The sequence below is a fragment of the Sinocyclocheilus rhinocerous genome, unplaced genomic scaffold (assembly GCF_001515625.1).
Source record: "Sinocyclocheilus rhinocerous isolate Xijiao unplaced genomic scaffold, SAMN03320098_v1.1 scaffold1467, whole genome shotgun sequence".
Classification (NCBI taxonomy): Eukaryota; Metazoa; Chordata; class Actinopteri; order Cypriniformes; family Cyprinidae; genus Sinocyclocheilus; species Sinocyclocheilus rhinocerous.
Window position 1 is genome coordinate 887177 of NW_015647960.1, and position 13015 is coordinate 900191.

The window sequence follows — 13015 nt, forward strand, 5'->3', positions numbered from 1 at the left end:
ACAATTACTGTATTTGCATTACTGTAAGGGGAGGTTTAGGGTTGGGGTAGGTGTACGCGTTAATAAAGCATAATCTGATGGGTAGCATTTTTTGTTGTCGCATTGTGCTACCTACTGTTTCAATGGGAGGAAGCAAAATCTGACAGGGTAGCACAAATCATAAGAACAACGGTGTTGGTGGAGGGTTGAATGAATACAACGCTGTCAGATTATCTCATGTCTCACTCACCGGTGAGTAGGGTTGGGTACCGAACTCGGTACTTTTAAGGGTACCGACCGAATTGCGTCGGTACTACAGAGTAACTTAATCACTTAATTGTAGAAAAACATTATACAATTATTAGCCTATTAAAAATGTTTTAAAGGAATATTCACACAATTTTTCTTCCATGTATTAATTTCAACAGTAAATCTCAGTTTGTTTTCCAAAAAATGTTTAATGCCTTCATTTGATTTTCAGAAAAATTTAAACGAATTTCTGGGGGGGGAAAAAAGAAAACGTTTGTAGGGCCCTTATTGTTCAAAATGTTGAAATTGAGACTTTTGGACTTATTTTTTCACTGAAATAAATATTTTTGTAATTACACAGAGTAAAGTACCGAAAAAAGGTACCGTTGGGTACCGGCACCGAAATTCAGGTACTGATACCGGTACCGTACCAGTTAAAATGTGAACGGTACCCAACCCTACCAGTGAGAAAACATTACAGTACAAAGCGCATAATATTGCAATAACGCCTTCCATTCTCACTCGGTCTGCAATAGCATAACAGAATATGCTGACGACATATGTCTGCGCGAACAGGGCGCGCGGAGGTATGCAAATACATATGTTGACAGGCAGGTAAGGACAGCCTATCGTAGTCCTTGGACCGAGGGATATATGATTGGACATACATTTTATGGTCCTACATTTTCCACAGATGATATAAATACATATAAATGCATTTAGACCACTTAACTTAGTGATTGCTATCGGGATGTGAAGAGACTTTCAACCAGCATAACAAAAGAAAATGTTTTTGAACCAAATAACCTACCCTGCCTTTAAAGGTATAGAACAGGGGTGGCCAACGTCGGTCCTGGGCCCAGTTGCATAAACTTAGCCTCTATGTTAAGACAGTGTCTTAAGTACTAGTCTGACCAACTAGCAGTTAACCAAAGGGTAATCAGTCTTATTTTTTGGATTCAACTTAGACTAATCTACATTTTTATTTAAGTACATTTTAAAAAAATATGACCTGCCTTAAAGAAAAAATTAGCTGACTAACTTTTAAGACTAGTCTAAACCTTTTATGCAACCGGCCCCTGGAGAGCCACAGTCCTGCAGACTTCAGCTCCAACTCTGATCAAACACACCTGGACAAGCTAATCAAGGTCTAACGGTTACTAGAAAGCAACAGGCAGGAGAGTTTTTATCAGGGTTGGAGCAAAACTCTGCAGGACTGTGACTCATGACTCACATTGGCCACCTGTGGTATAGAATAAAAAAATCCTGTTTAATTCTAACGATGAGCAAAGGGGTGGAAAATAATCAGGTAAAGCTAAATTTAGCCACAACAAACCGTAACTTATATTTAAGAAAATGCTACGAAAGTTCTAAAAATGGGGCAACTTCTACCTATTTTCTTACCTTTTATTCTCAATTTTAGCACACGAGCCAACCATAGCCCTGGAACTGCAGGTAACAGGCCGAGTATCAGAATTTGCCATCCAACAGTCCGAGGCAGCTCTGTCTGGTTCATTAGAAGCAGTGTAAATAATTCACACTGAGGAGGAGAGAGACACGAACAGCACTACGGTGAAACCTGCACTGTCAGGCTGAACTTAATGAACACTGTAAGTTTTAAAATTGTTATGGGGAACATTTTTTCATTTTTCGGTGACTTTAGGAAAGTTTAATTGACTGACTTTTTCCCTCAAAAAACCTCTGAAGTTAATTTATTACTTGCATAAACCCCCAAAACCCCGCACACATCTGGACGGTCGCAAGCAGGTGCACGGCATACAGACAATATTAATGCCTGAAGAGAGTTGTAAGACTAAACCTGAATGAATATAGGACATTTCACAAGCTACGGCAACATGTGGGACTTCTATCATTTCTAGACCATAAAAAAGCTGCAACAGATTAAATGGTAAGAAGCACACAGTTACAGAACCTGCTTACTATGCTAAAGCTGGAGAAAATGCTCCCAAAAGACCCTAGCCTTCAAATGTTTTGTTGAAAAGAACTAAAAAGAGATTTTACTCTGGACTGTCCGAGCAATTCTGCCTATTGCATTATGAAATGCATTACGCTCCATAAACAGAAAAAGACTTACTGCACAATGGACCAAATATGGGCCAGAAACCCAAGGAGAAGAGGAGTTGATAAATAACACATTAAAAAGTCAAATCCTTTGTGCGTTATCTTACTTGAGCAAACACTTCGGATAAATCCGGCAAATGTTTGGATGGAGCGAATGGCCTCAAAAAGGTGTCAGGTGCTGATATGGTAATACTTAAAACAGATTAGCATTAAAATGTATTGTGAGCTATGTTCTCAATTTAATGAGTTTTAATTTATTCAAATGAGTTTGAAGGATTCCGCCTTTGCACTGAATACAAATAGAACAGTTCAACTTCAGATTATTCAACTTTAAACTCATATCCGTAATGGAGAGTATCAGTTGTTAGCAGATAATTACCATAGTAAGCATGACTATAACTACTGCCTAAGCTTCAGATCCCAAACATGAAATATTAAACTTCATCATGAAACTCACACTGCACTGTTTTTGCTATCGACATTAATGGAAAATCATCCGGATTGTTATTGGCGTGCTATTACTCCAAGTGATTGGAATAATGACATTTCCAATTGCATTTCTCCAAAACAAGATGTTTGACGTTCCATCCAATAGCACTGGAGAACTTAAAACACTTTTCAAAAAGGCCATGTTTATAACATTTATATTTTACTGGCTTCCTAATGCAGCAGCACGTAGGGTCCTCAGACTGCTGTTTCTGGCATTCATCTAATATTAAAACTAATTTCACAATCCAATGAATTTTAGATTACGTTGTCAACTCTGAAATGCAGTCCAGTATGATTATGATCTTTGCATCACCAAATAAACACGACATTAATGTTCAGCAAACGTTTGCACAGCCTGTGTAACCTACAGAGAATGTCGTCACTTACTACTGTTGTGCTAGCAAACGTACTAGAGGCTCAGAGTTAATTTACCCTGCCATATGAGTATTTTCAACACTCGGTACGTCACCAGATCAATTTCAGGGTAGAGCTGTCAACGTAGTAGAAGGTTAAAGCAAGTCAAATTGAAGGGCTACTGCACACACAGTACAGTAATTACACAGGAACTTCAGCAAGTGCTGCCATTAGTAAACGGCAGTTAAGGATAAAAATATAATACAAGCACGTATATACACATGCAAACATTTCAAGCTATGCAAGCACTTCAGCAATTCATAACACAAAATTAAGCATTTGTGTAGACTATATTCCTGGACAAAGAGTCACCGAGAAAAGAAAAAAAAAAAACAGATTCTCAATTACAGTTAAACTCGAATATTGCCCATATAATACTTGGGCCTCATATACAGGTTGTTGATAGGGTTTGGATGTAAACTCTACAGGAGCAGGACTTAGTTTGCACCCCTGAACGACCTATATTACTTTAGTACCATTAGAATTAATAATTAATATTTTCATTAGTTTTTATTTTCAGATGTGTTGTTTTTATTTTAGTTTTTTTTTTTTAGTTAATGAAGTAATTTTGTTGTTTGTCATCTTTATTAGTTTTTTTAATATTAGTTAAATGTCTATATAGTTTACATATTTCTATATAGTTTTTATTTCAGTTTGAGTTATTTTAGTACATCAAGTTAAACTAAGTAAAAATGAGAAATGTTACCTTGACAACGAGCTAAAATAAAATAAGCGGAGGGCTTTTTCCTTTTAATTTTATTTCAGTTTATTTCAAGTGGCCCTGTGAAGGACAACAAACTGCAAAGTGTGCATCCTAAAAATAAAACACTACTTCTGTTCCATGTTAAATTTCAGTTTCAACATCAGCATTTACAGAAGAAACAGGAACCTAACAAACTAAGAATCAAACTCTATAAATAATTGATTATTGCTACGAAGCAGTATTTGAGCTTCCTTATGGCTGTAATAAAAATGCTTCATTTCCTAATGGTTTGAGGATCCTGGAAAATTTGATTGACAAACTAGCACCAGTAACCCCAGAATAGCCATTAAAAACTGAAGGAAAAAACACTTACCAGCTACAGTTTATCAGAAGTAGCTATGGTGTGAGGGATCTATTTTTGAAATGCTGTTTAACAGCAAATACTAGGGAACTTACATAGTGTCTTAATAGACAGCAACATGTCACACAAACAGCAATTCTCACACAAAGTGCACAAGAGACTGGACTCACAACTGATTTCAATAGGCTAGATATTGGAGTTAGGATGTTGCTAACAACGCAACAAAAACATACAACATAGCACACAAAAATATTCAAGCAAAACAGCCCATTCTCAACTAAGCATTGTATAAATAATATTTAAGATAATTTTTTGGTGCACACCATCTTGGATAAATTTTTTTCCACCGAGCACAATGTATTGGCTTCTACATGAAAATAAATGCAATGCTTCGTTAAAATTTAGCCGAAATGAGCATGCATATAATGCCTTAAAATGCTGCCTGCAGAGCAACCAAACCAACCATGTATATTTTGCATTCAACCAGCCTCCATTGCTCATTAGATTACATAACCACTGCCAGATGTGCGAACAAAATGATCCTGTTCTTACTTCAAAAATAATTACAGATATTTACACTCTCCAGTGTAAACATCTCCCATTATATATTATTAAAGATAAAGCACTTTGTACAATTGCCTTTCTAATGAGTTTGTTAAAGGATCTTAACCGGTTATAAATCATTAGTCTCTGAAGGCATTTTGTCTTGGATTGCCTCTGGAAGACAAAATAAGCTATTCCGTTTGGTCAGGAGAAAGTCCAATGGTTAAAATACCATCCGTGGACCAAAATATGAGGTCAGTTGTTGTTCTAACTGATTAACTGATCAGTTTAGCCAATGGAACAATCAAAGGTTTTCTTGGTTCGATGTAGTGAGAATACTCATGTGGGTCATGTGATGCCTGCCTGGAGTCCTCAACTTCTTCTCATGACTAAAGAGCTGAATCAGCAAGAAAGATCAGCAGATGCCCGGATTGACCATTCAGTATAGTAGTAGTAGTAGCCCTTTAGAGGATGTGATCACACACAAGCCCACACGGAATCTGCGGAAATTTCAGCAGAAACTCTGCTACGGATTTTTCAGCAGAAGGAACTTCTGACAAGTTCTACACATCCCATGTTTACTAAATACTTAAGCTAAATTGATTATGCTTCACATTAGGGCTGTGCGATTATTCGGAATCGTCATAAAATCGCGATTTAAGCGATTTCTAAATCGCTTTACAGCACGGTTTTCCGCGCCCCCGACCTCCCGCAGTATGCTCTCCGAACCAATCAGAATGCAGTGCGCCTAAATGGAGCAAGAGAACAGAACAGACCGGGCGGGCATACAAACGTAACGCCAGGTTCACACACTCCGTCTGTGGTGCGTATTTTGTCCGCGCCCATGTTAACGGATCAGAGCGTTCACACTGCACGCGATTGTGGTTCGGCAGTGTGCTCCAGGAGCGGTGCGTCTGCAGCAGTCATGCTGCGATCGTTTCCGCACGGAGTCTGTGCTACACGCGCTGAATTAAAGTGACCGCATTATTTCGCAGTAAAAATTAACATGGATTGACACGGAAATGTAGTAATTACACGATAAATGCATATAATTAAAGTCTACTGTTTCACAGTCAACACGTGGCTTTTTGGCTAGATTTAAAACAAGGAAAAGTGCACTTACAAAACCAACATAACAGAAACCTATGTAAATCCTAACGTAACACAACATTTAAGTACCAACTTATGTCTCTCTATATTAATCTTGTGTAAAAACACACAAAATAACACTTAATTTCTACATTTATTTTCCTTGTTGTCTGATGCAAAGCATGCTGGGAACTAGAAAACGCAATCATTTTAAGTGCACCTTACTACAACAACATTTTAAATTTACAATATTTTAAATTTATAGAACTTATTTCAATTAAGTCCAATTAACTTTCATTATTATTTGAGTGAAGTTAACTCATTTCATTTAATTAATTTCACTGTTCGGTTTTACAGTGTGTAAAGCATGTCTGTGTGTGTCAAAATCGTGCTTAAAATCTAAATCGCAAAATTGATCAAAGAAATCGCGATATGTTTTTTTGTCCATATCGCACAGCCCTACTTCACATTACCAACAAGCTCTATTTAAAACATTTTATATTTAAATTCTTGTCACAGAATTCCTCAGATTTCCCAAAACCAATACAGAAAATGCAAAAAAGTCTGAACCTATAGTCAAACGAGCCTATTGCCCCTTTTCCACCAATATGATTGATTAATTATTTATGATAAATTGATTAACCAAATCGGTTATCGTCCCACTTTCCCCAAATTCTACTGATAGCTTTAACATGTCGATGAATGATTTGTATCTATAATCATTTTTTTGTACATGAATTTTGAGTAAATGTCTTGTAAAGTGGGTGTTCGCTTTAACAAGATTCTTTACAAATAATGTGTTATCATTAATTGGCATATTATCAGCCACCCTGCTTTAGATATCGATATCAGCACGAGCCAGAAGAAAAACACATATCAGCCAAACTCTAACTTTCAAATCTCTTTGCTGTTAAAACAGGTTATTAAAACTTTTAAGACTGACAGTCAGTGATGTGACATGTTTCTAAGTGATTATGCAACAACTTCAGTTATGTCATCACTTGGATTAAAGGTGGGGTAAGCGATTTTTCAAAAACACTTTAGAAAACCAATTCGGCCGAATAGCAAAACAAACTTGTAGCCAATCAGCAGTAAGGGGCGTGTCTACTTATAGCTATCAAAATAGGGGCGAGACACTTTTGGGGGTAGGGGCGTGTTTGTTTTTGTGATTTCAAATGTCAACATTGGCTACCAGAAATCGCTTACCCCACCTTTAACTTAGCAAAAAAGTGGGCTGGTTCAAAGATGATTCAAGTATTAAAATCAGCAGGACACTAAATAATAAAGAGCCAATAACAAATCGACCAATACTAGTCGTTTTACTGATGCTGTCACGTTAGCCGATAATGCTGGAGTAATTATGCTGAAAATTCAGCTTTGCATCACAGAAATAAATTATAGAAATAGTTTCTGTATTTTTGGTCAAATAAATGCAACCTTGATGAACAGAAGAGACTTCTTTAAAAATCTTACTGATCCCAAACTTTTGAACAGCAGTGTGTGTGCGTGTGTGCGCGTGTGTGTATATACATAAATAGGCTATAAATATTATTAGTAATAGCATCAACTGATTACCAGTTCATCTCTGGTGTTTCACTACATAGGATGAGCTTAACAGCAATACAGATCTTTATAAAACACATCAAATAAGAAAATCTGGAACTTCAGGGGTCAATAAATCACATTCATTTCATGCATTCCATCCATGCATTTCATAAGGAAAACAGTAGTATTATACAGTGTGCTGGGAAACATCACACAATCACAGAACAATTGGGATTGGCGCTCAAACACAGAAGCACCTGCTCAGAATGAAACACTCACTTGTTCCTCAGCACCTGCCAGGCCGCTTCGATGTCAGCGTATAGGTTCTTCTCGGACGGTTTCCCGGTACTGACCCCATAACCCGAGTAATCATAGGAGAACACGTTACAGTTGATCCTGGAGCCGAGGCCGATGTAGAAGCTGCACATCTGGCCCAGATCCACGGCGTTCCCGTGAGAGAACAGCAGCGTGTAGCGGCTAGCGGGCGCGCAGCGGACGAACATGCAGCCGACCCGGTTTCCGCGGCTGGTTCGGGTCACCAGCACCTCGACGGCGTCCAGCTCGCGCTGGGAGTACTGCCAGTCGGCGCGCTCGGTGAGATGCAGGCTCGTCGCGCCGCTCGCGTCTGTGTGGATGGAGTACGTGGGCTCGGGCGGCAGGAACGCCAGTTTGGCCGCGATGCGACTCGGACAGGGCGGGCAGCAGAAGAGCCAGCACAACTCGCCGAGGGAGAAGCTGTTCATCCTCGGGCCTTGCTCGGGCATGGAGAGCGGTGGATACCGGGTGAGAGTCGGGGGTGTTACGAGTAGCGAGAGAATTCACGAACGGTGTCGAGGATGCTAAAGCCGTGCTAATTGGTTTCGGTTTGGTAGCAGTTTAACGGATCGGTCACTAGCACTTGGTTTTTGACATTTTTAAAAATATATACGTTCCAATGCACCGCTCATCCGTCTCGATCATGGGTTGAAAATGTCTAAAAATCGATCATTTACACTACACAATCAGCATCAAGCTAGCCGTTCACATTCAGTGTAAGCTGCCATTGCTCCTGCTAAGAATGCCCAAATATGGGATATTTCCGGTCGTGGCGGATATCCGGCTCCTGCTGGCGACGGCGACGTCACGAGCCTTGTCCTTGGATGAGCCTGCAGGATGGTGCTTCTTTCAAAGTCACCAAAACTGTGAAGCAAAGAAACTCAAAAATGGGAAATGTGTCCGTTCACAATATTAAACAAATAAAAACTTTAAAATAGTTCAGTTTCTTCTTTGTGTATTCCAGCACTGCACACTCTGGATATTCACTCAATCAACTTCATTATGTCAGTCATTCTTGAGACATGGGACAAAACAAGGTCCAGCAAGGGTAGCTGCTATTAGGTTTAAAAATAAAAATATTTTCAATTTTAAATGTCATGAGGGATTAATAATAGAATGTATTTAACACAATTATCACCTTCAATTTAATTTTCTCATTATTATACCAAATCTATGTTTCTTAATGTCCTCTCACTACATCTAAAACAGTGTGTCCACAGAGAAGGGTTCAATCATTCATATGCAATAAAATCAATTTAAAAAAAATTTTTAATGATGAAAAAGAGCTTGTTTTATCAAAAGCAACACTTAATAATATCTATCAAAGCAAGGTTGTTTTTTAATGACACATGCATGTTTAATAAGATTTTAAAGTTGTCATTTGTCTGAGTACAAGGTTTTATTTTTTCAATTTTGCACCCTATTTTGTCCCACTGTGCGTACTTAATGTTTTTTTTTACGGTATTCAAGGAGTTCACGTCATGTACGCTGGAAACTAATTTCGTGCATTTAAGCAGAAGCCTTTAGATCAAAAGTTTTTTATGATCAGAAGAAACACAGGGGTTCGACAAAATAATCTGGCTAGAGCCGGGTAGTAACTGATTACATGTAATCTAGATTATGTAATCAGATTCCAAAAATTAAGCACCTGTAACTAGATTAAATTAGCTACATTTTAAAATACTCGTAATCAGACAGTTACTATTTTATTGATTACATGATTACGTTATTCACATGATAGCAATTACTTATAATTTATTGATTCTCCGTAATTCCTCTTTTTCATCTTTTAAATGTTTATTTCTCAAATAGCCTACTGCTTATATTCACTCAGAAAGTCTTCCAGTTTTGTGGACATTCACACAAAGATCAGTCATTAGTCAGGTGGCTATAATTACACAACACTTAATGCAGGGATTCAAAACCTCTTTCACCCAATATATTTACTTAAACTATACCCCTGAGATTTTAAGGTAACAAGTTCATAATTAAGTAACACATCTGCATGTTCACGGTTCTCTGACGAAACTTCCTTCACAAACTCCAGTTTGGTAAACCTTGACGTAATGTTTAATGCACTTTATGTTGTTAAAAACAATGAATGGAATATATTTTCTTTGCATTTTTATATCCCTATGGTAACAAGATTATCCTATTTAAATCAATGTGATAAATTAGTTAGGTCAAAACAAGTTTTATGATCATGACACCATCTTTTTTGCTTTTTAGCACTGGTGCCTGTGATTAAAGTTGTCGCAGTTACAGTTCTTTCACGGACGTTGACTTTGGATTGTCTGGACACAGTGTTCAACAGTCCCTGTCATTCACTTTCGATTTTCACTCAGTATTCTTCTTTGCTGATAAAGTTTTGCCATGCATTGTGCGCACAGTCATAATCGGAAAGACAGATGTTCTTAAAACTCCAAAAAAATGGACTGTTAAGGTTATAGATGCTGCTGCTAAATGGATTTTCATGATTTGCCCTTTTTGGAAGTCTGACATGTCATCCATTTCACGGAGTGCTTGTACTATACACTGCTGAACATAACTTATACCACACTGATATTCAACCTAGAGAACATAGATAAAAGTTAATCGCCACATTTGTTTTTTCACTGTAGCCTACACAAATGATACTAACCCCTATAGGTTAATAACCATGGGTGGTTACATTATTTTGCCCAACCACTATATTAATCATGAGTCCAGGAAAAAAAAGAAACAGTTGACTTTTTGCGACAACATGCCCCAGTGAAACTCAACACAAGGTTTTGTGACAACATGCCGCAGTGAAACTCAACACAACAATTCATAATACACACACACAATTTGTTCATATTTATAAAATAAGATAATATAATATATATAAAAAAACATGAAAAATTCTGTTAACATCTTACTTCATCATAGTTGACTCGGTAACAATTTAGATTAGGGAACACATTCACTATTAAGAGTTTTCCCTCAATAAACTAACTAATTCATACTAATAAAAACTAATTAATAGTAAGTAGGTATAGTATATTATAGTATAACCCTATTGGATAGGGTTAAACCACTTATTTAAAGACTCCCAAACTCCAGAAAACATAATATTAATTGCCTTGATAACACGACGCAGTGCATATGGTGGTGGAGATACAGCATGTGGGTGAAGCCACACTGAACGAATCACACAGTGAGACCTGCTCTTTTGACCACAGGTCTGTTTTTTCCATAAATAATGAAAGTTATGCACAGAAAAAATGGGTAATGTTCTGATGTTCCCAAGAGTAATGTTCTGATGTTTATGAGCCTAAAATGTCTTCCCCACTGAAATCTGATTAATGAAAAACTGCTAGTTTACAAATATCACAGGAAATGTGAAAGACTCAGAACAAAGTTACATGCTGAAACCTCTGGGTTTGGTGTCCTATTTCCTTCATTGTTATTTGAAATCAACAAAATGTATGTTTCAAATATGTGAGAATATTATTAGCACAAGGACTTCATTTCAGTAACCACAATAGCATACATTCAGACAAGAGTGAATGCTAACACTATTCACTATTAACTAGTTTCTTATTAGCATGCATATTACTAGCATATTGGCTGTTTAGTAGTACTTACAAAGCACATATTAATTCCTTATTCTGCATGACCGTATTCTAGATCCCTTAAGCACAGCAATTTAGCTGCTTAAAACCTGTTGGTGGATTATTTAAAATGATTTAATTAAAGGAATAGTTAACTCAAAAATGAAAATTTGCTGAAAATATATTCACCATCAGGCCATCCAAGATGTAGATGAGTTTGTTTCTTCATCAGAACAGATTTGGAGAAATGTAGCATTCCATCACTTGCTCACCAATGGATCCTCTGCAGTGATTGGGTGCCGTCAGAATGAGAGTCCAAACAGCTGATAAAAACATCACAATAATCCACACCACTCCAGTCCATCAATTAATGTCTGGTGAAGTGTAAAGCTGCACATTTGTAAGAAACAAATACTTCATTAAGGCGTTAATTGATTGACTGGAGTGGTGTGGATTATTGTGATGTTTTTATCAGCTGTTTGGACTCTCATTCTGACGGCACCCATTCACTGCAGAGGATCCATTGCTGAGCAAGTGATGCAATACATTTCTCCAAATCTGTTCTGATGAAGTAACAAACTCATCTACATCTTGGATGGCCTGAGAGTGAGTGTATTTTCAGCAAATTTACTTTTTGGGGTGAACTTTTTCTTCAATAGAATCAGAATGGTGTGAAATCCTATCAAATGCATTATGCGTTTTTCATTAATTATCTGTTTTCTCACGGTACATTGATAAAATTGGCCTGTTATTTGGCATGCCATCACAAAATACACAATGTGCTTTCAGCAGCTGTACTCTCTGAACTTTGTAATATATTTCAAAAGCATGCAAAGCAATTTCCTCAAATAGTTGTGATACCAGACATTGTCTGTAAGTCCTTCAAAACACATAGTTGATAAAACACAAAAGTCTGCTCACTTTTCAGCTGTTGGTTGTGAAATGGAGTTTTGTGTCTGCAGGGCTGTACATGTGTCTAAATGAAAGAGCAGTGCAGCTTGATTCTGAGCATTGACTCCTCTGATCTCAGGAGACCTGAGCACATCACACTCAGGTTTTGAACCAATATTATCAGGATCATGTGAACCTCACAGGATTGGGTTTTAGTGCCTCAGACAGCAGCGTTGTGAGAGCTGGAAGCTTGCAGATCAAAAACAGGCAAAACAACTATATTACACTTCAGTCATAACATGCATTTTCCTGCAACAATCACTACAGGTAATTTCATTCACTGCCACACTCAAGTATCTCATTATATGAAAATTGGATCCATAATGTCGGAAAATAGGGAACATGAAAAAATATAACCACTCAGATCCTGAAAAAAAAACAAAAAAAACAAAAAAAACAATTAGAATAATATTGAAGTAAAAACAGGTAATGTTTTGATTTCATTCATTCTTGTTTATATGGATATGGCCTGATGGGGAGTATATTTTTCAGCAAATAAATACATAAATAATATATATAAATAAGTATAATGTATATAAACATACATAAATAAGCATAATGAAGCATAATAAAACATTTTTTACGCTAATTATTGCAAAGCAATCTCATTCTCATTACAGTAATGTGAAAAAAGTCTATATTATATATGTATATATATATATATATATATATATATATACACATTTACATTTAGTCATTTAGCAGACGCTTTTATCCAAA

General features: G+C 37.0%; 1 protein-coding gene across 1 annotated transcript in view; it reads right to left on the bottom strand.

Annotated features, from left to right (window-relative positions):
• abhd17c (abhydrolase domain containing 17C, depalmitoylase) overlaps nt 1–8564 on the bottom strand; it is a 48483-nt gene extending 39919 nt beyond the window's left edge. The window contains exon 1 of the mRNA XM_016513996.1: nt 7734–8564. Within this exon, the coding sequence (XP_016369482.1) occupies nt 7734–8218 (485 nt within the window). The 5' untranslated portion in view covers nt 8219–8564. The remainder of the gene's footprint in view (nt 1–7733) is intronic.
• Between the last annotated feature and the right edge of the window lie 4451 nt (nt 8565–13015).